This window comes from Apaloderma vittatum, unplaced genomic scaffold (genome assembly GCF_000703405.1).
Source record: "Apaloderma vittatum isolate BGI_N311 unplaced genomic scaffold, ASM70340v1 scaffold5078, whole genome shotgun sequence".
NCBI classification, from domain to species: Eukaryota; Metazoa; Chordata; class Aves; order Trogoniformes; family Trogonidae; genus Apaloderma; species Apaloderma vittatum.
In genome coordinates, this window is record NW_009731121.1 from 2,174 (window position 1) to 28,014 (window position 25,841).

The 25,841-nt window shown below is 37.6% G+C and overlaps 1 protein-coding gene across 1 annotated transcript in view; it reads left to right on the forward strand.

Moving 5' to 3' along the window:
* The first annotated feature begins 3,817 nt into the window (after positions 1 to 3,817).
* The window catches only part of SRBD1 (S1 RNA binding domain 1), a 118,295-nt gene continuing 96,271 nt past the window's right edge, over positions 3,818 to 25,841 (forward strand). The window contains exons 1-10 of the mRNA XM_009875068.1: positions 3,818 to 3,900; positions 4,309 to 4,474; positions 5,539 to 5,901; positions 7,414 to 7,580; positions 8,675 to 8,792; positions 8,932 to 9,070; positions 11,893 to 11,989; positions 13,398 to 13,533; positions 19,036 to 19,139; positions 24,180 to 24,287. Of these exons, the coding sequence (XP_009873370.1) occupies positions 3,818 to 3,900; positions 4,309 to 4,474; positions 5,539 to 5,901; positions 7,414 to 7,580; positions 8,675 to 8,792; positions 8,932 to 9,070; positions 11,893 to 11,989; positions 13,398 to 13,533; positions 19,036 to 19,139; positions 24,180 to 24,287 (1,481 nt within the window). The remainder of the gene's footprint in view (positions 3,901 to 4,308; positions 4,475 to 5,538; positions 5,902 to 7,413; positions 7,581 to 8,674; positions 8,793 to 8,931; positions 9,071 to 11,892; positions 11,990 to 13,397; positions 13,534 to 19,035; positions 19,140 to 24,179; positions 24,288 to 25,841) is intronic.

Sequence of the window (25,841 nt, forward strand, 5' to 3'; positions counted from 1 at the left end):
AGAGCAACTTTTTTTTAAATGAAGGCAAAGTTTCCAACAACATAAAATGAAAAAATAATGTGTTGGCAAGTGTTACTTGGAGGTTTACTGGCCTCAGGTAAGAGAACAGCTGCTGTAACAGAGCTTGTAGAAGTTCAATACGCCAACTGGCAAGCCAGTGAAGCCCTGCACAGGGTGGCTGGGTAACTTGTGCACATGCCTGGATACCGCATGTTTCCTTCCTTCAGGTGGTAAGTACAGGAGCTGCCAAGTGCTGTCAACACCTGTGATAAGGTACAGCAGTGCTGAACACAGACACAGAAAGGGGAAAAAAGAGATTTGCTCTGACTGACTCCGGTATAAATTGGTTACCCCTAATGGGGGACCATATCCCAGCAGAAGCAGAGCATGGAGCAGGCAATGCCTTGCTTGATGGCCTTCTCATGCCATCGGTGCAGTCAGCATTGTAGGTGCCCCATGTGGAGCACAACTGTGTTTGCCTGTTTCTTGAGCCTTCCCGACTCACTTGGGGGCCTTTATCTAAGCTTTTTTTTTTTTTTTTTTTAAGAAAGTCTGTGATAGTTATTCATCATTATCAGTGGCATTTAGACTTGTTGCTTTTTCATCCTCTTCCCTGTCTTCCCACCACTCCAGTCCCCCCCTGCAGTGAATCACAGAAGGACTGTGTCTCTTAGTCATTAACTGTAGGTGTTAGCCCACCCTAGTGCAAGCAGCTCAGGAGGAAAATTTAGCAGAGAGCTGTCTGGCAGTTTGGAATCTAATCAGAAGTGCTTTTGTGCATTCAAAGGGAAAAAAATTCTTTGTAAACAAAAAGAATATATGTAGCAACTGGAAGATTCTTTTTCTGCAAATATGAAGTACAGTTAATTCGTTGTATGCATATAAAAGGTAAGTGGTTATAACTTGGCCACACCTCACAGTGAAATATTGTGACTTTTTTTGTTTTTACTTTGTGGCACCACACGTTTGATATTCACATCACAGATGCCTTTAGGTATCGGGCTTTTAGTTTGAGCTGTAGAACTCTGTTTTGGCTTCTGACCATGGCTTGTCTGTTCATGGAGACTTATTTTGAAATAAGTTTTGTGCTTTAAATTCACATCTTAGCTTGGTTCACATTAGATGCAGATGCAAAAGCCTTTAGGAACAAGGTTACCATTCTTCTCAAGAACATTTAGTAGATTAGTAATATAGTTAATGTTGGAATTTATATATCTGAGGACAGTCCCAGTTCACTGTGTGCTTGTTGGAACTGACACAATATTGATGAGTGGGACAGAGGACAGGTTCTCTACTGGTCTTATGGTCTTTGATCTTCTGGATCAAACATGTTTGATACTTCTCCAGCTTTCTGAAGGACTGCAACAAATGCTGAAAAGATGACCTAATTTTTTTTTTTTCAAAGCAGAAAAATTTAAGAAATTGAAAGAAAAAAAATATATTGAAATTTCCCATAAAGACTTAGCCTTGTTTACATATCACTTTCTATTCTATTTCATGCTTTCCTATGCCACTTTTATATTTGCTATATGGTAATTCTGCTTCATTCAGTACCTTGTATGAAGGCAGGTAGACTCAGACTTAAGGAAGTAGGAACAAATGCTAATCTGTGAAGAAAATGCCTCATTTCATAAACCAAGGAGCTCATCTCCTGCTCTTATGCTGATACAAAGAGCTGAATCAGTCACCAGTGTTGGGTGGCAGGAAGTACAATTATCTTTACAGAGTAAGCTTTACTCTTGCCATAATCTTACTTAATGTAACAATGCAAATGTTGAGATATTTTCAGAGCCTGCTCTTGGCCACCTGAGGTGAGAGGGAAATATTAGCAAAAAAAAAAAAAGACCTTCTAAATGAGGCTTTCTGTTTACCAGGGCTTCTGGGTAAGAACCAAAACTATCATGATGTGATATGCTGAGTGTTCAAAACTGGCAGAGAGTTTAGAACGTGGTGCTCTGTAAGGGCAGTGCTGACCTCTGGTGAGAGAACATGCATGTTAGTTTTTTCCTCCTTCCTTGTTGTGATTCAGTGGGTATCTATGAAGAAGCTGGTTAGCGAGTTTTAAAAACAATCACTGGCTTCCAAAATTGCATGGAATACTAAAAAATACCCACCTAGTCAGATTAGCTGGAGATGTGTGACTGATGATGATATTGTGAGCTTAACACCTAGTCGAAAACTGAGAGAATTGTGGGACCTAACCATGTGATAAGTGTCCCAATGCCTGCAAAAATTTGATGAGAGATCTGTCCCGCTCAGACTTTATCTAATTATGTAAGTCTTGGTGTTAGAAGTGTGAATAATGTTTTTTGTTTCTCCCAATCGCAGGTTAAAGTGGAATATAAAATGGAAACATTATTTTCATGCCTTTGAGGTAATGGGAATAATTGATTAATTAATTCAGGACTATGGTAATGACGGTTCACGTTTAAAGAACAAAGGAAAACAGAGAAGCAGAGTAGCTGACTGAAGTTGCAAGTGTCTCAGAACTGACGGTGGAAACTCATCTGGGAACCAAAGAATGTAATATTTTTTTGTGTTCTGTGGAGATTTCTGTTTTCCTGTGCTGTGTATTCTAACCAGTCATGTAACAGGATTTCAGTCAGTGGAACAGCATGGAAATGCTGACCTGTTGCTGACCAATTGCTACAATTACTACAAGAAGATGTTTTGTAAGCGAGCTAAGAGCTGGTGGTACTTGATGTGGACCCCAGTTATCCTTCTCCTTCTGTGGTGCTGAAAATTATCACTTAAATTCTGGAACTGCTTATATAAGGAAAACTTGGTGAAAGATATTTCTATCAGTAGTTATGCTTCTAGTGCTTGAACAGAGCCTAGAATGAGGTTGGTTTAAAGAGCTTTTTGTCCTTGAGTTAAATGTCACTTTGCAAAATGCTGATCCAGTTTGTATGTGCAAACGTGAGACTGTAAGGCTGGATCAAAGATCAAGGTGCAAGAAGCTGGAGAATAGAATGTGAAGAATTGTGAAATTATACCAGAGGTAGGCAAAATGTGTTTATAAATTTTATTGTCGTAGAAATGATTTATGTGGGGTTTCTTATTCAGTTTTTTTAACTTTAATTATTTGGCAGATCAAATCTTGAGAATCTGTAAAATTCTCTAATTAAAGCTGACAAATGTGATTATTGAAATTCATGGGCTCAACCATTTCTAAAACTTCTATAACCAATTGACTGGGATGCAGCTATTGTAGGTATGAATCTCACGTCAGGAAAAAGTCTGTGCCTTCCCTTTTTAGTTTTGATAATTGTTTTATGCACTTTCTATGTGCTCTTAAGCAGCTCTTATAAAATAATTTTCTATTGTGCATACCAGCAACGGATAGTCTTTAAAGGTGAAATTCTCTAGCAAAATGGACAATCTTCTTGTAGTCCTGTTCACGTCAAAACCGTATATGTGAGCTCACTTTACTAGATCTTAGTTTCACTTTCTGTGCTTCTAGATTGGTGGAGGAAAGACTGGCATAGTATATAAGTGAGACCCAGTGATATATCTGAGAACCTCTTTTTGCTAGGATAGATTTTTACATGCAAGCCAAGTAATAACCTTCATTTGAAGAGAAAAATAATTTGAGAGGCTCTAGTGCTGGTTTGTCTGTTTACTCAGTTGAAAAGACTGTTGAATGTATGGTGCTGTGGCCTAAATTCTTGGATACAAAGAAATCTGAACTTGCTCTAGAGAAAACTTTTGTGATTGGTGAAGACATTATGAGGGCACACTTGGCAGTGAGTTGAAGGGCTGAGCAAGACAGTACAACTTCAACCAAATTTTCTGTCTCTTCTCGCCTCTGTTCCAGATGTCATCTCTACCAAGGAGGGTGAAATCTGAAGCCAAAGCCCTTAAATCAGAAGATGATGAACTACCTTCATTTCTTAATTCGTAAGATGACTTTTTGCCTTAGGATTTTTCTAAAGATTTATGCTAAGCATGAAGATGATCAAAAGGATTTATTGCAGAAAGCTTCTATTTAGTCATAAACCAAAAATTACCTATGCTCTTCATGCTCACAGTGAAGTTAGGGTGAAACTGAATTGCTAGTTGTCCAAACAGAATCATGTGTGTCTAGATCCCAGTGATGAGCATTTGGAAAGCTTGATAAAAATTGTTTCAGCTGTTAGCTCTGCAGCAGCATTAAAGACCTATATTTGTTGAGTGTGCCTACCTTGCTGATGTTCATTTTTTCTTTCCCTTTCTTTCATGTCAGAAAACACTCAGACCAGCTTGCTTATGTATATATTTTTTTTTATTCCTTTCATAAGCAATATTGTTTACTTGTTTGTTTTTCAGGAGCTCTGAATCAGAGGAGGAAGAGGAGGAGTGGGAGCCGAAAAGCAAAATCGCCAAGAGACCTCGGTTGCCAAAGAAAAATGAGGCAAAACCTAAAAAAGCTGCTGCTCCACGGTCAACTGTAGCCAGGAAAAAGGTCAGGAAGGTAGCAATAAAAGAGGAAATGGTGAGTATCTGTAAGCTTCTGAGATATGTAATTACTGTGGTTGGCAAGTAACATGGGCAGAAATTTTCCAACTCTGGTTCACTGGATTCCCTGAGTTTGATCAGTTCGTTTGATTTCACCGTTACTGCGAATATTGTATAGATTTGATAAATGTGACTTTCTTATGTATTTAAGTGTCTAAGGGCCCTCCTTTAAAATTTTGGCAAATGATAATGGATGGTTTTCCCTGGAGATATCTTTTGACAATAAAAATTAATACCTCTTTTCTTTCTGTAATGAGAACTGAACATTAATTGGTGCACCTTTTGTCTTCTGCCTTTTCACCAAGTGAGTACTTCAACAAAAAGGCAGCCCACATGTAGGTTTCCTTGCATGGCTGTTCAACCCAGTAAAGATTCCAGTTTTACTATCATGAATATAAGATGCACTTCTATCAGAACTTACTCTTGTCAGAGATTAACATCAGAGGTCAGGCCAGGACGAAAGCCAGTTCTTCTGGCTTCTGAAGATGATCTCTGGGGAAGTCTGTGGCTTGTCCAAGGTTGAACAATATCTTTGCAGACCAAATCTCAGTTCCGGTTGCGATGCTGCACCTGACACCTCACTAGAGGAGTGTTTCCCTGTCCTGCTCTTTCCTTTTTTGTTGAGGTTAAGTGGAAGCAAGGACTTTAGGCCAAGGTCTTCTGGAGAGCCCAGTTTAAATCTTTCCAGGATAATTTCATTTGATCTTTTAAATCACAGTTCTGCTGAGTGTGTGTTTGTATTTTTTCCTCCATGTAAGATATATTTCTAGTTACTTGATTTCTGTCTTGACATTTCCCTGCCAGACAGAGGCATCACTTGGGAAAAGGATGTCTGGTATCAAGTCTAACTTGGCTATCATTGAAATGTTCATAGAATCATAGAATGGCCTAAGCTCGAAGGGACCTTAGAGATCATTTTAATCCAGCCTCCCTGCCGCCAGGGACGCCACCTGTCGACTAGATCAGGCAACACATGGGGACCGATGTTGAATCAGTTTGCAAAAGTCAATGCTTAATATGATTTCAATGCCTTTTTGGCAGGATGTATCCTTGCCTATTGCTGGTGCAGAAGATAACAGAATGCAACTTCTAAATCTTAAGGAAGAAGATGTGGGCACTAAACAAAAAACTTTAAATCAAAAGCCAGAAGTGCCTAAAAAAATGGAAATGAATTTATTCCAAGGGAAGAATGTAAAGTGTTTTGAGAGTGATGAAAAACCTTCAACAAGTGTTCCTGTGATGGGTAATCAAGTGAAACATGAGAAATCTGAGGAGGATTTTACAGTTGATGAACCACCTTTTAAAAAGATTAAGTCGACTACATGTCCTGAAGGAAAGCCAGTTAAAAATCTAGGAGGCAATAAAGTAAAAGAAGAGTTTGAAATGAACTGGGATATTGTACAGGTATGAGATCTTTTCATTTTCTGAGCTCTCAGTGAACCATTTTCTACATAATTAGCACTTAGAACCTTAATATACAATTTCAGTCCTCTTGGCGTCAACTGGAGTGTCAGAGAGTCGTTATGCTGTTAAGTAGTCATTTAACCTCTGCTTAAATTGTCATAATACATGTATAAATATAAATGTGGTTGGTAACTGTTAAAACTTCAGACTTTAACAATATTCTAATTTGGGTGACTTAGGCAGTCCTTAGTACAAAGCTTGCCTGTAACAGTTTGTACATTTCTTCTTATCAGCACGTGGAGTTTTTTTGTGGATATAGTCAAGTGAAACGCCTGCAGGAAGCAATGTTCAAGGATTTGGGATGTCCATGTGTCCATCTTCAGAATTTAAGGTTTAGTTAGTGTGCATCGTTTCACTGTAAAGACTCATTGGAGAATGTAGATCAATTTACAAGCATCATCAAGGAAAAGATTATCTTCTTGGAACAGTGACATAAAGGGAAATAATATCCTACAAAAACAAAGATGATAACTTTGAAGCTGTTGAGGTGAAGACAGTTTTAGGGTAGCTCCTGTTTGGGGAGTCTGGGTGTGGTTACAGAAGATTTTAATATGAGCAGAATGGAAATAGATTGGGTGTATTCTATTATTCATCCTTAAGATGATGCTTGAGGTATGAAATTTTATTTATGAGTCTTCTAAAATATTCCTGGAAATAAAGACAGAGAATTTGATCTTTATGTTTGCTGCTTTAAAAGCAGTGAATATAATTGTGCGTGAGTTGTTATATTTACAGGTTTCAGAATAAAACTTTTGAAAGGCTATTAAATCAGCCCTCTATGGGAATAACTATAGCAAAACACAAGCTATGTTAGTTGTAAGTTGCTAAAAGAATGGTATAGTTTGTTGGCATTCCATGTTGATACATTGTAACTTATCTGTGGCCTAATTTGTACAAAGTATGTTCAACTTTGAGGTTTGATTTATCTTGAAACCTTCAGTAGCATCATGCTAGTTTTCAATTACTGGTGGAATGGGATTTGGATCAGATTTAGGTTTGTGGAGTTTGTTTTATTTAACCATGAGATATGACAGGGTTGGTTTGAAAAAGAAAAAAAGTTGCAAGTTTTCTGAGTTGCCACGTGGAGTTTGTTGTCTTCCTGATTTTTTTTTTTTTTTTTTTTGTGTGTCACTGTTTGGTGTTTGGTTTTCTTCCTCTTCCCAAGAGGCACTCCTTCCTGCATTTTTTTCCTTTAGTTACAAGTTTCTGGGAACACTGGTTGCTGCATGTCTTTCTGAAGTACTGGATGTGTTGACTGGATCCATGGGAAACCTGGCATCCCGGCTTAGGGAAGACAGTAGTCTCTGCTGGCCAGCATAATATCCTGGGTGTGGTTTTGAACTTTGAGTGAGAGGGTGTTTGAAGCAATCTATCTCTTAAATGAATCTTCTCTTAAATGTAATTGGTTTGTTTGTTGTATTTTTGTGGTGGTTTTTTTTTTGCTTCTAACAGGCCTTGTCAGAAATAACAAATGTTGAACCATGGGTATGTGCAAATTTAATTCGCCTCTTTAAAGAAGAAAACACAATTCCGTTCATCGCTCGGTATCGAAAAGAGCTCATCAATAATCTGGAGGCTGATGCCTTGCGTGAAGTGCAGCAATCATTGGAAGAGCTACGGTAAGTAAGTTAATACAGGGAGGTACCTGGGCGAGAGGTAAGTCGCCACCACTTGCTGCTTCTGCATCTCTTCTTTTGGCACTTTGTACACACTACGTATGCAAAGGAACTCATAAAGACGACAGTTTAAAACTGAGGTAATTATGATTTATACCTATCTGGCGTGTTTTGTTGTTTAAATTATAAGTAACAAGAAATCTAGCATTATTAATTGGCAAAGAAAAAATAAGATCTAAATTTCAATGCAGTTTACTAAAACAGCAGAGCAAAAATTCTTACTAAAAGAGTAGCCTATGTGCTTTGGAGATAAGTAGTCTGATTAGGTGTAAGCTGCATGCTTAGAGAAAGAATCATTAAGAATCTTGCCACCTTGCTTGGAGCAGCACAGCCTCTACCGAAGAGCACTACTTGAGGACGTAGTGTGACAGGAGGTCGGGCTGAACTATCCCAGGCCATTGCAGAAAAGAATTGATCAGCAAAGCCTGCTGTGGCAGTGGATGAGACTGCTCTCCTTCCTTCTTTGTTTTGCCTGGCTATATTTTCTGAGATGGCAAGGGAACAGACTTGCCAGCTGTTCTGTCAGCATGATGGCTTCCTGCTTATACTCCTTGGTATCTGCTAGCGAGAGATTCTTCCCAAAGAGGAAACTCTGCTTGCAGTTGCTCACAGGTACCTTACTGAAAGTCTAAGAGTTTAGAATCTTTTATCCTGTACTCAAAACTGCAAAACTATCTTGGTATGAAGTACAGCTGTAGGTGTTCATCAGCATGGATTTAACTTAGGGCCTTGTTATTTGGATTCCAGGCCAGTAATCATGAAAAATGCGTATAGCAGTAATGACGATAGGTATTGTTTGATAATTTTTCTTAAAGCTACCACAAGATATTTTGATAGTGTTTTGAACCAGTTGGAAAAAGAGAGTAGTAGTTAGAAACTCTTTTGGATTATCAGACTTGGTTTGTTAATGATTAGCATGAGATACAATCTTCAGAGGATTCAGAGAGCTTCAGCAATGTAATGAACAAAGTCATGATCAATACCTTTTTTAATCCACCGTGAAACGTGACTATTAAAATCAATCTCTTGCATTTTAGTACTGTTGCAAAGAAGACTCATACAATGATACAGAAGTTGAAGAAAGAAGGGAAATTATCTGGATGCCTTTTAACAGCATTATTAAACTGCAGAACCTTGGAAGAATTAGACCATGTGGTCAGTACACTAATCTTTTTCAGACCTTTCTAAGTTTAAATGTAACCTTGCTTAACTATATAGTACATAATGCAAAGTACATATCATGATTGAAATATTTCCTTGCTTTTTAGTAACTGTGGTTTTTGTTTGCTTTAAGTCTGCACCTTATAAAACTGGGAGTAAAGGCACCAAAGCGCAGAGGGCCAAGCAGCTGGGATTAGAACCTGCTGCTCTCTCCCTCCTGCAAAATCCTCTGGGACTCAATCTGTTTTCTTACATTAGACCCAATACGAAAGGTAAGCGCTCTGCTTTTACGAACAGTAATGTCCTAAATGCCTGAAAATATTTTAAAAGGGAACTACAATTCTTCTTATGTTGCTTGAAGTTCTGCAACTATTTTAAATCCAATAGCTCTTTAGGCAATGTGCAGTAAGAGTTTACATTTAAAACCATTGGCTCTTCAATCTTTCCCATCATCTTGTATTGTAAATAATAATAATTCTGCTATACAAGAGACAGAAATCTGGACATGTTGTAGTTGACCTCTGTCTTGGTAAGAGAGAGGGAACTGCACCGCATACCTGAGACCTCTCCCTGGTTCTACTCTTACCTGAAGTGTTTACTGATAATTGAATGCTGATTGTACAAGGCTCATACTGTCACCCATCAAAGCGTATCTCAATAAAAACTTGGCCTTGGTGACTGGGAGTGAGCGGGAGAGTTTTTGCTACTGAATGAGAGTAGGAGTTGGAGAAGACGTAATCTCTGAAATCTGAGCAGGAACTTGAACAATAAGATTGTTGCATCCAGACAGCAGAACTGCATTCCCGTGTGAGTGCAGTTGTGGGTGAATCTGTAGGGGGCAATCTCTGACAATAAAATACGAAGATTCCTGCAACCCTTCTGTGTGGTGTTAACACGTACTTTTCTTCTCTGCCCCAACACTTCCTTTTTGAATTTTAACATAAAGGTACTAAACCCTCTTCGTGAGGCTGACTCTTACTCTTCCTGATTAAGTTGTTTTATTTAAATATTGTTTATAGAATGATCCTTAACTTGGACTGAAAATCAGTTACCAAAACTCTGATTAATTACTGCATTTTAGCATATGTCATTACTTCATGCGACAGAGTATTGCAACCACACATCTGACTGTACTGGCAGAGTCTGAAGAGCCAAAAGAAAATCTTCATGGTGAAAGTTCAAATAAATTATTTAGAGTGCATTCAGGAAAAAAGTGCTGTTTGTTGCAGCATAAACATTTCTGTTTTTGAAAATCAGTACACCTATTTTCAATTTGGTGCTAAAAATAATGTTGCTTAAGTTTATATAATAGTTTCCATTTGAAAGGCACATCAGAAATTACATATATCTATGAACTGGGTCACTTTTATCAAACTGGGAGCCAGTGTGATAACCCATATACAGCTTGAGATCAGAGTGAAAATTTTTTTTAAAGGAATGAGCCATTTGCTGTGCAGAAAAGTTTTCATCAAGTCTTGATAATCGGTTCTTTTAGATTCTCTGTTCTGAAACTTACACTAAAAATAAACAGAAATAAAAACAGCAGTTCATTTTCCAAAGCCAGACATTTGAAAGTTAAGGAAGCAGGCTCACCAGAAAACTTTGTACTTCCTTTCAGTTTTAAGCATGGTCAAATATTTCTCTAATTACATAAGCATGTGTTGTTTTTGCAACAAGCACAGTAAAGTGTCCATCTGAGTGGTGCTTGTTGAATGGGAACTCTTTGATTATTTCTTTATTCTTAGCTGGTTTTGGCCTATTCTAGCTCATTCAAATTATTTACTAGAATTAAAATAATATTGTCATGTACGCTTCTGGTACCCAAGTGTCTTGATTCATATTCAATAAAATGCATGTATTAATTTCCTTAGCTTTGTATTCTGATGTCACATTACTTTTACCATAAGAAACACAAACTCATAGATTTAAGGATACAAATTCCACAACTTCCAGTCAGTTCAGACATTTAATAGCTTATTCTTACATTTTTATTTTTATTTCTGGCAGGTAAACTTGTCTTCCCCTTCTTAAAAAAGGGCAAGATTAATTTTTTTCTAGTGTCTACCTGTATAGCCCAATGAGAAGCAGGGTTCTGGATTCAATACAAATATTAATTATTAGAACTATGGAGGTTTGGTGTTTTGTTTTTTTTTTTTTTTAAATGCTGTTAAATAAAGCTCTTTCAAGATATCAGTAGCCCATCAGACAGCAGAATGAACAATTAGGTGTGTTGAAGGGGACAGTTAATGCTACATCTGCCGGCTCTAAGATTATTGCTTTTGACTCTGAAGCATTTGTTTCTGACTGTTGCTAGAAACAGGGTTAGATATAGTGATTTAAATTACAATATGTCAGTGTTATTTCAGAACTAGCCTGGTTCTGGTCTGATTCAGCTGCTGTGCTGAGGAGAATACCGTGCCACTTCTTCTGGCATTTTGAAGTGAGAGGTGGTTCTGTCTGCTGGAAAGCTGAACAATTCTGTTATCAGCACTCTAGAATCTAGGAGATATTTTATAACTTCACTGTCTAAACAGTGTTTTGTAGGAGAGGGTGAGGGTACCCTGACCTCAGAAGCATCACTGTGTCAAACTCCTGCAACAAACCACTGGAAATATAAAATTTAGACAGAGATAAGACAGGCTTGGCTGCAAAGATTTTAGGCAGTTTCTGTATCAGTAGAAAAATGTGTAGACTTCTGCTACTCATTCTACTGCAGCCTCAGAAATTATAGTTGAATATACAATTGAACTATTGTAAATAATTCACTGGCATAATAAATGTCAAGTTCTGTTACAATCAAAGTAAAAAAAATAGTATTATTTTTCTCTCATTTTAATGTCATTTTGACTTAAGATACTGCATTGATCGCTTTAGCCTCATTAAAAATGTAATGGTTTCAGATGTTTTGGAAAGGAAGCTTAGTTAATAAAAAAGTTCTGATGAGTTCAGATTCTTCATTGAAACTTCTGCAAATCAGTCTGGTATCTTGCATTGATTTTCCCTTCAGCTTGTATAGATTTTCTTAATGCTTTTGCAGTCATGAATTTTTCTTTTTTTTTTAAAAAAAAATTTTTTAACTGTTTCTTCATCTAAGGACTTTCAACTATCCAGGAAGTAGAGGCTGGAGTACAGCATATTTTAGCTGACATCTTCGCTAAAGATAAAGATACACTGGATTTTGTCAGGAAATTGTAAGTTTGACTCTTACTTTCTAAACTTCCCTGGTTCACGTGGTAAGATTCAATCTCCTAGCCTGCAGTTACATAACTAAATTTTTTTGTTTTATAATGATGTGAAAATAATGTTACTGCAAGATTGATTTTGGTCCATTCCGTCACTTGTGCTGGGGTACACTTGCCAGCTTTTCTGCCTGCTTGGCTGTCAGGGGAGGAGAGATCTGCTGTGGGCATGGCACAACTCTGTGACTCCTGAAGACTGAAAAATTCTCCATGGCTCTGCTCCAGGTAGAGCTGATCTCCCTTGCAGTTAGTCATTGGCAAGGGACAATTTTCTTTCCTCGCACTTCCTTCAAACTGTAACTTTTCAGAGGTGCGTCTCCTTAAGCTGTTACTCCAATATTTACTGCTTGACTCCAGTCAGTGCAGTGAGTGTGCGGGGATGATTCATTTTGGCATCAGTAGTCAATAAGGCAAACAAATACGACTTTTTAACGCAGGAGTTACTGATCCTTTAAATGTGTTAGCTGAATTGAAGTTTTCGTACATTACATGACTTCAAAATTGTCATGTCTGGGAAGCTGCTGTAATAGTTGCTTGTATTTTTTTCCCTCTGCCGTATACCATCTGGAACAGAGAATGTGGTTATCAAAGAATAGGTGCCACCGTGGGAACATTCAGTGTTGGTTTGAATCAGCTCAGTTCTGTTTAGTTCACCCTTGTTTGCTGTTTATCTTGAGTAATGGCCAACCTGATCAGAAGGCTAGAGCAATGTGATAATTTCAACCAAGAGGTTAATCTGTAAAGGATTTGCTGTCACTACCAGACTATCACTTTCTTTTGACCACTAAACGCTCCTTAATTGGATATGCAGTGCTCTACAGACATATCCTGTTGATCAAAAGTGTGTTGCACGTATATTAATCATGAGGAACATTCAGGAAGCTCCCTGTTTGGGATCCCTGTTACTCCTAAAAAATAGTGAAATGGACAAAAAAAATAATGAATGTTATGTGCTCAAAGCAAGAAATTAATTCTGAGGCTGAGTAGATTCAAGAGAGATGTTGCATTTGTTTGCATTTGTATAAAACAGATAACAACTGTAACTTTTTTTGCCACTTCCCAGTATTTGTTCTGTGTTGCTGAACCAATAGCTGACCAAACCGAAGTGCAGGTGGCGGCTTTTGGCTTTTGTTGTGTTCTGTTCTTTTTGAGGTCTGCTTGATTTTCTTCCCAGTATGTTCCAATCAGTGTATGTTGCGTCAATCTCGGCATTAAGATATGTAATGCGCTTCTGCCAGTAATTAGACTTAAATTGTAACTAGGCAGGCTCCAAACTTCATTTTTATTTAGTACAAGCACTAATGACTTGTTACTCGTTTCATGCTAAAATACCTTATTGACATTTATTTCTTTTATTCAGATGTCAGCAAAGGTACATTTGTATCCAGTCAGCCTTGGCAAAAGTGTCATCCAAAAGTGGAAATGAAAAAGATATTGACAAATTTCAACTGTACCATGAATTTTCTTGTAATATAAAGAACATTCAGCATCATCAGGTACAGCTACAAATTTGTATTTTTTTCTTAGATTTTTAACTGTGGCAAAGATGTCTTTGCTTTTGAGTTTTGTTGCTTAAAACTGATTCTGATTATACTCAATTTTGCTTTTCAGTTATCAAATGTTATAGAAACTTTCAAGTTCTTGAAATGCTTATTCAGTGTGCCCATTGGTTAATTGATTTTCATTAAGCAAATACTTACTTATAATGATTTATGTATCAGGTTTCAATACTGGTGTGATTTAATTTCAGCCTGTGTCATGCCCTCCACCCCTTCCTCGGGTGACAAGTGCATGGCAAATGTTATCAGGAGGGGAATCAAGGCTAGGCAATAATTTTATGGTCTGTAGAAGTGAGTCTAGGGTAGTAGTAGAAGCTGCATGGTTGGATTTGAAGCAAACTTGCATAAACTGAGTCAGAGTGCTCTGAGCTGTTTGACACTAACCCTGTCAGGTGAAACTGGTGAGGAGCATCCGGGAAGGATCCAGAAAGATGAAATTCAGGGTGACCTACAAAAGCAGCTCAGGGGAACATCCAATGCTCCACCCCTAAAATGGATTTGGTTCACAAGTCATCAGTATTTCCTTCTGTGAAGCATCTTTTGTTATCCTAAGCCCCAAGCCTAGACCTATATGACTAGAAAAGGAAATGAGTGACAAAGTGAACTTGTTAGCTGGTAAGAAGCTGATGACTTGATAACTAGACTGCTCCTGTTCCTGAAGTTCAAAGGCTGAAGTGTGATGCACTCAATGCAGCTGTCAAGACCTTTGCACTGATTCATAACGAACCACCAAATGAATTGTCTCTTGTTTTGGTCACAATTACCTAGCTTTAAGAAACAAAACAAAAATGCAGAAAGAACTAAGCAAGTCCCTGAAACCAAAACAAAAAACCCACACACTCTTAGCTACTTTCAACCAGAAATGTCCTTTTTCTATTAGAAAACTGCCTTATTCTACTGCAGAATGCTTTTTCCTTCTATATCTCTGATATGCTCTCATTTTCTCCCTGCTTGCTATTCTAAAAGTGTTATACTTTGAATTAATAAAGGATTTTCTTGCATGCCTTGAAATTAATTTATTACAACAAATATTTATCAACATGTACATCTTAGTTTTAAATCTTCCTGCCCCATATAGATGGTGTTAGTGAAATAGTAAATAACTACAAGTAATTTTAATAGACAAAGTCTTCTGTAGATGTTTGAAGAAGTATCTGGGGTTGTTCTCTTTGTAGCAAGTATGAACATTTACTGTATTTAGATCAGTAGTTATTTGGTGAAAACTTGCTTCTAGAGGATCTGGAAAAGTGAATAGAGCAATCTAAGACTACTGTGATGACATAGCACAAAGATTTGTAGACTCCTCAGCAGACTGTATTGTGCTGTATGGATTTTTTTTTTTTATGTGAGTGCTTTACTGTTGGCTGTCAAAGACTTTTTCCTGCACTGAGTGGTGAATACTGAGATAGGCAACGTGTATTGCGTGTATGAGTGTTTCCTGGGATGGTGGTATGATTTAGTTCTTGTCCAAGGCATGTGTGGGTTGTTTGTTTGTTTGTTTGTTTGTTTTTTTACTGCTTTACATAAGGAAAACTGTCGGTTAGCTAGAGCAAGGGGTAGAAACCGGATTTCCCAAACCTGGTCAGCACTCTGACCATGTGGCTGCACTGTTTCTTATCCAGGATGTGTCCTTAGTTTGTCTGTTTGATGTTAAGATTAACTTGATCTGTTTTGGTTTATTTCTTCTCGTGTCTGTCGCTAACCTTAATGCCTCTTTCTTTTCCTGTTCTGGCTCACTAGTGAAGTAATAATCACTGTTCTTACAGCTGGTAGTTCTGTAATCACAGGATATTTTTGCACTCTTCTGTGTTCATCGATATATTACTGCTATTGACCATTCTAATTAAGTGAATATTGCACTGTTATCTTAAAAGTCTGAGTTGTTTGTGCCCCACGGAGGTTTGAGGGCCCAAGGTGTATTGGGCCTCTTTTGTACTACTTGAGGGAAAAATCCATTTAATGATCATGTGCAGTTTGCAGAGCTCCCTGTTTTGTAAAAACACAGTAACTTTTTATTTCTGTTGATTTTTGGTTCTTTTTAGTTTTCCAGTTCCTTTCTTTGTCTTTCATTTGTGTTTCGGTGGTGAAATAAGGAAAGAAGTGTTTTTTTTATCTGCCGTTTCTTCCCTAAGCTTAAGCCCTGATATTGTACTTTTGAAAGTCTTTCTCATAAGTTCAATTCCTTTATCACCTAACTTTGCTTCCCTGCTGATGTAAATTGTAATTTTTTTTCTCTTTTATTTTCTTGGAGTTTAATCATCCTTTGTAATACCTAAATGTCTTTAGTTTCTCCTTCACTCTAGACTTTGGAAGAAATACTTCTTTTGTGCATTCAAAAAGCTGATTAAAAATGTGTTCTTGAATGTGCTTTGGGAAAGGTGTGTGTGTCTTCAAGTGAAGAAATTCTCTGGTTTGCTTAAAAGAAGCTTATACCTAAGAAAGATATAGGGAAGCCTGAAACTTGGAGGGATTTAGAAAATTTACTAGTTGCCCCAGGACAGCTGTGTTTGAAGAACACTTGGAAAATTCACTGTTTTGAAGACTTTCTCTACTCCTTTCATCATGACTGTGCACAAACAAGTGTTCTTAATGGGTTTGGCTAGAGGCAAAAGTAATAGTCAGCTTTAAATCACTTCTCTGCAGAGTTGCGAAGAAAGGATTCTATGAAATACTGCACCAAAACCAGTTATTGCCTGAGTATGGAAGTTCTAGTAGTCTTTAAGGGCTCTGTAGAACCCTAACTCTGCTCCAGCTTATATGTAAGTAAAGGGGCTGGACAGTAGACTAGCATGTTACCTTTAAGAGAATAAGGTGTGTCTTTACGACCAAAGCATTTTTAGCCATGAGTGTGCTTTGCAGCGCGTGTTACAGCGAGGTGAACCAGCGTGTGCAGGAACCTGTGGCTTGGTTCTGCAGCTCTTGTTGCAGACGCTGTAGTTCTGGGTTACTTTTCGATGCCGTTGTCATTTTGTGTGTTGAGACGTGCCACGAAATAATCGGGACTGATGTGGAGTCGTGATGGTTGACTGAAAAAGTACTGAACCCAAAATGAGAAATAAAACCAAACGAACTTATTTGTTTAAAAAGGCTGACTCCAGATTTTGACATGGCTGGATCCCTGAGGGTGTTTCCATCTGGAACATTTTGCTATTGGGAGGCTCAGCCACAGTTCCTTCCTTTGACAGCAAGGAGAAACCTGACTGGACTCTCTCAGGATGGATGTAGTTTGGGTAGCTATACCAACACTGTCATAACTAAGGAAAAAAAAATCTTTTAAGAGTTTATTTGAATTTTTAACTAATTGTAAATTGTAAACAGTTAAGTGCTTGTATATGCCTTGGGGTTGGCTTTCCTCTATTTGGAAATGACTGAATTGAAGAAAATGAAGAAAAGAATTCATGAATAAAATGTAATGTTTGAGGCAAGTGCTCTATTTTCAATCTCAAAAAGGAGTTGGAAATTAAAGTCATTGGCAGAATATACAAAACTTATTCAGTGAATCTAAGTGAATCAGTAGCATAGAAGAGAGCTGTGCAAAATGAAGGGGGTTGTATTTTTCTGATAAACAGAATAAGGTTTGATGAATCTTGTGACTAGATCAAATTACTGTTGTTGCTTTCTCTGAAAAATGTATGTTGTTTTTATTAACTCTTCCCTGGATCTCTTCTAGTCTTGCATAAAAACAGTGTTTCTGCAGAACTGAAAGATTGCTTTGTGTCTAGAATAGCCAGATTTTAACCTATTACTTAATAAAACAAAACCAAAACAACCTTTATTATATTAGAAGAAAGTAATTAGTTGATTTCTCCTTAACTGAACATTCCTTGGATGATAATTCTCTGAATGCACGTCACTTAGAGCAGGATGGGCTGGTTATTTAAGAATAAAAACGTAAGAAATATTAATGACTGCCATACAGCTGGTTTAAGTTGAGGTGATTGACATGTTCTACAGACGAAGTGCCAGGAAACAAAATGTGATGCAAATATTGACCCCGCTAACAGCATGCTGAATGATGACATTATAATTCTATCAGATACATTCTCTGTTGAGAGCATCATTTTGATTTCATTTTAGCTTGACATTTAGCTTTCTCTCTTTAAAAAATAAAATCAGAATAAACGGGAAAGCATTTGATTTGTTAAAATGTGTCTTTCTAATCTCTACATGAAAACATTTGCTTTGGCAGTCAAGGTACCAGATGCTATAATATTTCACATGCAATCTTTATTATTAGCTTTGTTGTTCAATGATATGTCAGGCCTGGTATGTCACAGGAGCAGTAAGGCTGAGGAATATAAATTGGTACTATGTCCTGGAGTCATTTTAAACCATTGTATTTAACATATGTGACATGTCTGAGTTAGCTAGTGATTGAATTAAAGTTCATGATTGACACAGAATGCTCGGTTGTGACAGTGCTCAGGGCCTGCTACATACAGCAACATGTGTAGTCATACAGGAATGTCAACTTCTAGCAGGTTTTTCTTTTTTCTTTTTGCACTTTAAAGTATTTTGCAAGGGGAAATGTAATCTAAAAATGTGTGGGCTTTATTTGTAGCTGCTTCTATTATTCTGTTTCTAAAATCTCTTGGCCAGTGAGTTTTCTTTAATACTATAAGGCTTGTTTCTTGTGAAAGCTCAATGTCTTCATAGTGAGATTGGACTAGTAGGTACCCACCAGCATCCTTCAGCATCCGCCACTTGAATCGTCATCCTGGTTTTCAATGCAGAGCCACAGGCTTCCATTTAAAATCGAGCTCTGTATGTAGACAGCACGTGGACAGCGAGATTTAGCTTTACATCCTGAATATGCAGTTGTGTACACGAGATGCTGCCAGAACTATGTGCGTACGTTTTAAGGCTGGAGTGATAATATTAATGGAAAGAGTGTATTTACAATATTTCCTGCTATTTATGAACTAGGCATGAATAACTCTTAAGTCCATCCTCCTTCCAATTAGGCTTTTTACCTTTGTGTCACATGTTCTGATTTGTAATTAATTTAAAATTTGGGTTGATCTTGGGAAGAAAAAATGAAGCCTGAAGCGTAGGACTAACTTTTTCCCTTTCTGATCTCTAGTTCTGACTAGAATCACTGTTCAATTCATTTCGAGGGTTTTATTTTGGGTTATTAAACAAGATTATTCCACCAACTAAATTAATGCTGACTTGTATTGTAAGCATGTTTAAGATAAACTGGATCTTGAGATTGAAGGCTCCAGGAAAAATGTATGGTTTGTTATGCCACGGCATGATTTAATCTGTGTTTAAATTGTGGATTTTATCTGTACGTGCTAGTACTTTGTGAACTGATTTACTGTACCACCATTGTGATTTGCTACAGAATGTCAAGCAAGCGCGTACACAAATGTTGATAAGTTTATCTTTTGGATATTTTGTGTGTCATCTGTCTCTGCCATTTATGTTTGCACTCAGATTCTGGCCATTAACCGAGGGGAAAATCTGAAGATCCTGACAGTGAAGGTCAACATTCCTGACGGGGTGAAGAATGAATTCTGTTGGTGGTGTGTCAATGAAAGGTCTGCATGGATACATATTCTTACAGAATCTCTTTTTTCTATAGACAGCTGCATACTGAAATGTACCTCACATGTCTCCTTACATTAAGACAGCAATTTAAACAAATACTTTATTAGATTAGATGAAATTAGCAAGTCAATAATTCTTATTGTGTGTTTTCAACTGCTGTAGCATTATGCTGAAAAGATCATGCCTTTGGGTTTATTTAGGGGATTCTGGCACTGTTCTTCAAGCAATTGGATTTTTAAAAATATATGCAAAGGCTGATGAAATGTGAATATGTTTTCAGACTGTAGTATACATAACATCCAGCAGTCTTTACTGAAAGGAGTTTGCAGAATTCAGTAGAATATACTTCAACTTCAACTTGTAAAAATTTCATAGGCCTGCTTTCAGCAATTAGAGGTCTATCTCAGATTTTAGATCTGTGAAGTACATAACTTTTGAGGTTCATGAATGTAAGGAATTGCATGGTTTAAAAAAACTGATGGATGTAATAGACAAACCCAAATGTGGCTGTTTTCACTTCTTGATTCTCAAATGTGATCTGACCTGACTCTTGTGTTGTAATCTCTGGTAAAGTTACAAAACTGGGCTCTAAATTTTGTGTACTTCTTCTGTTTCTTACTGATTTGCTCCTACAAGTTGCTTTTTTTAAGCCTGTAGTGAGATGTTTAGTGTTGCATGATTTTGAGGGTTTTTTTTCCAAAGGTTTAGGTTAATTATATTTTGTTTGTTCAATATCTGTTAATCTTTTTCTTGTGAACTTTACCTTGATGTTCTCTGTTGAAGAATATTGTGATCCAAATTGTGCATTTTTCTTGCATGTATAAGAGGCAGGTGTCTCTTAACAGTTTTAGGTATCTGGCCTTGTTCTGAGGATGTCTTAGAAACTCCTGCCTTTGCTTCATAACATTGAATAACCAAAAGGAGGGAATATGCTAGAAAAAGGTGTACTTTTTAAAATGCATGAAATTGTATACTGTGATGCTGTTTTAGCATGTATTTTTCTTTCATACCAAGTCCAAGAAAGGAATGTGGTAAAAATGTTCCTCTTTGCTGTAGAAATTCTGTAGAGTTCTACTTCCAGCACAGAAGCCTCTGAAAGAGCTAAAATATTCTTTGGCCAGATAACATTGTATGATCTAGGACTAATAGTAAGTAACTTTTTTTTTTTTTTTTTTTTTTCCTTTTGCAGGAAAGTATCAGGAATCATAAACATGTCTAAGCTTCATTCTAGTTTTAATACATGTAATAGAATTTCTGTCCTCCTCCCTAGATGTATATTCTGTAGGCAGAACATATCTGTCAGTCTTGCTTTTACTGCCTCTATGACAGAATTTGGAAGCACTATAAGCCACAGATAATAGAACAGCTTGTCACTGCTACACAAATGAAAGTGGGATGTAAATTGAGATATTTTTGGTTGATTACACTTTTGTGAGTCATCCTGAGATAAAAAGAATATTGACCTTGGAAATGGAGCTACTTATTAGTACTTAGCATTCATGAGGCTATATATGCTTATGGCTTTTTACTTTTTAAGGACAACTTCTTCACCATCAGAAGAAAACTTCCAAAGGAATGATTTTAGTGGATCTTAGTGCATTAACATCTAGGACAGATTCTGATCTTCCTCATTAGACTGACAACTGTGTTATCAAAGTGACAAATAGTAAATGTGTATTCTGCCCTGCAAGCTTGAAAATGACTGTTTGAGAGTGGGAGTTGCATTATTTTCATTGTATTGATTTACTGGTGAGAGCAGAAGGTCAAGAACTTCTGTTTGAGGCAAGGTTTTCAAAACTTTGCAAAGGTATTAACTAATTTGCGGAAGGTCACGTGCAAAATCGGTTGCAGAACCAGAAACGCCACCTTGCTGCAGAGTTTGGCCAGTATTCTAACCACAAAAAAATATCACCTACTGCATATCGAGGTAGTAGCAAATATGCTGAGCTCTATGCCTTCTTCTGAGATTAATCTTTTAGCATTAAATGCCCCTGCCATGCCAAATGGATTTGGAAGACTCTCGTTATTGCTTTGAGCTCCATGTAGGTGCTTTCTAAGATTACTTTATTTTCTCTGCAAGTTCGGTATATTTATGAACCTGTAGAGGCATCTGTCTTTCCTTGTAGTTCAGGTTTGTGTTGAAAACTTGGGAATATCCTTATACCTGGCCCTCTGGATGGTATTCTTCCCCAGAAAATGACATCTCTATAGTTTGACAGTGAACCTAGCTCCATTAACACTAGAACTACAGTGGTCTCAAAGACTTAGTTGTGTGAAGTAAGACATGGAAAAAGGATCAGTGAGAAGCAGCTGGAGAGAGTCTGCTCAGCAGGCTTTAAGTGTAAGAACAACACGGAGTTGTTCCCTGGGAAGGGACAAGATTTTGTTCTGAAGTGGGATTCCAGCCTTGAAAATGAAGTTAGGCGTTTGATAATCCTTTTTAAGTTTTCAGACAAAATTCTGAAATCCTGTGTAAAGTCCACAGTACAAACCTGAAAGATGGGCTTTATCTGTGGTTGTCAACGTCGTGCATGTTTTGCCCTATGTCATGGGAGGAGAAAAAGCTCTACCTTTTGTGCTTCAGGTCTAAAAGCCTAGCTGTGCTCTTCCTGGAGCAGTCATTACTTAACAGTAGTGGTGCTTAACGTGGGCTACACTAGTTCTGCTGCTGTACAGTTTCACCCTCTGAGGGGTAGCAGCAGCCTAAGCTGGTTTTGCTTATAGTGATCCCTGTTGTGAGCACATGCACATGGAGAGCCAATGAGCAGAGAAAGAGGATGATATTTGCATGGAGTTTTTCTAACTACGACTTTCTTTAAAGGGCTTTGAATGTCAGCTCTTAAATAATGAAGAAAAATCCATTCTTTGAGGGAAATTTAACTAGGCTGCATTTATCTTTAAAAATATACACACATGCTTTTGCTTTGATTTTTGCAGCAAAGTGGATTTTTCACGTTTCCTATGAAGCACTGGAATGGTTAGAATGCAGTGTTTGCTATGATTGAACTTAGTGTTTAGATATTTTTGCATTTGTAGCAGTTTCTAATGGAATGTTGCCTAAATACTTTTTTACATATATATAGGCAGGTAGTAAAGATGTCTGCTCTGATAACCTGCTTACAGAGGAAAAGCTTGCTAAGTGGTTTTAATGGAGAGAAGTGGGGAAACAGCTGCCAGGTTTCCAAATTCATTCTTATTTGTGCTGAGGATACTTCTTGGGGGAGTGTAGTCATACTTGCCACCTGTAAAAACTTCATGTTTATAGAATTGAATGGCAATAAGAGGGTTTAAAGCCCTTGCCAGTTTTATATAGGTATGGAAAGAGTCTCCAGTTACAAATAAATATAATAGAACTATTTGTAAAACTGTTAGCAAAGTGATGAGGTCATGTAGCTTAGCACTCACAGCTCTCAATATTGTAAAACTAAATGGTAAGCTTGATTCTGCTCCCATGTCTGTCTATGTTAATGCAATGTTGACTTGATCACACGTTTTTCAACTATTATATGTGAAGACACTTAGAAAAGCTGTTTCAGGAGATTGTAGATCCCCTTAAACAACTGAAAAGCTGTCTGGGCAAGAGCAATTTAGGATTCTCAGTGTTTCTGAGTGCAAGTAAACAAAGTCAAAAGTAAAATTCAGTCACAGAATCACACAGAATTGTTGAGGCTGGAAAAGAGCTCTGAGATCATCAAGTCCATCCTATGACCCAACACCACCACATCAGCCAGACCAGGGCACTAAGTGCCACATCCAGCCTCTCCTTAAACACCTCCAGGGATGCTGACTCCACCACTTCCCTGGGCAGTGCATCCCAGTGCCTGAGCACTTCCTCTCCGTGAGGAAGTGCTTCCTGATACCCAACCTAAACCTCCTCTGACACAGTTTCAGGCCATTTTTATTTTTGCCTAGGCCAGCACCTGGACACATTATCAAATGGCCATAGTTCTATCATGTTGTTTGTTAAAAAAACACAGCAACCAACCAAACTTACCTAGATATAGTAAAAAATACGTATGTATCTCACTTTGCAGTTAGAAATACAAACATGTAAAAAACACTAAATGAAGAAAACTCTGGATGCTATCAGTATTTTAGAAAGAGATAAAAATCAGGTGGGCTGTAATAGAAAATATTCATAGTCTTTTCTTCTATTGGAGTATAATATATTTGGCTGTGTCTCCTCAGTCTTTCTCCCTTTTATTGGGTGGACAATCTCAGTGAGTCAGTTGTGCTTGTTCAAGGAACTTTTTTGAAACTGAGGTGTATTTTAGGACAAAATTTGAAGTTATTGCCATTACAGCAATGACCACTGTGCGCAGTCCCCTTAGAAAAGAGAATTCTCCAAGAAGTCTGTCTTAGGAAAAGCTTTGAAATAGTCTTGTTTTTAGTATTTCAATTTCCCATTTGCTAGACTATAGTTTACACTTCCAAAATATCAGTAACACATAAAAGAGAAAAATAATTTGCAAGTTGTTTTTTATTGTGGTTTGTTTTCATGGTGTTTTTTTGTTTGTTTTTAAGGACTATTGCAAAATTCATAGATGCAACTTTGTGCTGAAATGGAGGTACTCATATAATAACCCAGAACGGGGTTTCATTAATTAACATTAGCTTAGCTCTTGAATTTCTGTCTGGAAACAGAGGCCTTACATCATTAGCTCTACAGTGACACTCATGGAGTATATTTAGTCATTTTTATTTTATGTATTGAGGAACAGCAAATAATGCAGCCCTAAATGTTAATATGGAACCAGGTTCTTAATTCAGCTGTGGTAAGTTTTGACTTCTCAAAGTGAAGAGTAATTTTTTGGTATTTTCTTTAATACATAATATTGCTTTCTAATACTTAACAAAAAAAGAGAAAAGCTAGACCTTGTCTGATAGTAGAACCATGTGCAACTTCTCTTTCCATTCATATCTGAAGCTATGATTTCATTGCCTAATTATTGTAGTAATTCTGCAGGTTTTAGGACTTTACACTCAATTACACTCAATGTTTTTTTTTTTTTTTTTATATTGTCTTGCAGATGGAGACCAAAGCAATTTTTAAAACCAGAATTAATGAGGATACTACGGAGTTCGGTAGAGGATGCATATAAACGCCTTATATATCCTCTCCTCTGTAGAGAATTCAGGTAAGCCCCGAATGAATATTTTCATACTACCAATTTCTTAACAGTTCACTCCCCAGCTCCTTATTAGAATGTCTTTTATGCATTTGAAAATGTCATCATGTTTTTAGTCATCTGTGCTTACAGAAAGAATGAACTATTTAGTCTGTAGATTTAATTTGTGATCCTGTCAGTTTAGACTACAGTACAGAAATGATCTTTCTGTGAGTATGTAAGTGAAAATCGGGTTCGTGACCATCTGATGAACCTGAAAGTGTACAAGTCCATGGGACCCCATGGGATACACCCGCAGTACTGAGGAAACAGGCGGATGAGGTTGCTGAACCCGTTTCTATTATATTCCAAAAGTCATGGCAGTCCGGTGAAGTCCCCACTGACTGGAAAAGGGGAAATGTAATCCCCATTTTCAAAAACGAAGAGAAGGATGAACCAGGAAACTATCGGCCGGTGAGTCTCACCTCTGTGCCTGGTAAATTATGGAGCAGATCCTCCTGGAGGCACTGCTGAGGCAGCAGAATAACGAAGAGGGGATTGGGTACAGTCAGCATGGCTTCACCAAGGGCAGATCATGCCTGACAAACCTGGTGGTCTTCTATGAAAAGGTCACAACATCAAGAGACAAGGGAAGAGGAACTGATGTCATTTACTTGGACCTGAGCAAAGCCTTTGATACTGTCCCACGTGACATCCTGGTCTCCAAGCTGATAAAACATGGATTTGATGGATGCACAATTCAGTGGAAAAAGGATTGGCTTGATGACCGCACCCAAAGAGTGGCTGTCAATGGGTCCATGTCCAAGTGGAAGCCAGTTACAAGTGGAGTCCCTCAGGGATCAGTGCTGGGACCAGTCTTGTACCTATGGTCTTACATTTTTGTTCAGATTGGTATTGTTTTCCTGATATTTCTCTTCTGAAGCATCATTGGCTTGTGTGTTCTGTGTTCTTCCTCTCTGAAAAGAACTGTCAGCTAAAGTTCTGATCAGCAGATACTTCTAATGGCTTTTGGGTTTCTTTCAGCATTTTGTGTTTGCTTGTTATTTTGCAAGCAAGGTTGCTCTGCCTCTCTTGATTCATGGCCTTATTTTTTGCTACTGTAAATTTCACACATTTCTTTTTTATGTGCTGGGTTGACTTACGTTTTTGTGACCACAGTACATGTAGCTACTTCAGGGGAGGAACTATGTCTATTGTTTGGCCAAAATGAGGAGCATCTCATGATGGGGAGTCCAAATATTGGCTTCTGTCCAAGTGTGAAAGTTGTGATTCCTAGCCTTCTCCACAATTAAACTCTTCTTTTTATCGTAACTAAGCAAAGTGACATAAGGCTCTTTTCTTCAAGGTGCTTTTATTGTGTTTTTGCTTCGTGGTTCCTATCAGTAAACTGTTGTGGCCTGTGTGTAACACTGAGGGCTGCTGCAGCGCTAGGTTGCTCAAGGTTTTCTGTTCTCTTAATTAAAAAAAAAAAAGCTGCCTTCCCTCCTACTTCATAGATGTTGCTCAAAAGTTATAAATGCAAAGAATACAAACCTTGCTGCCATTTCCTGTGTGAATGTCTGC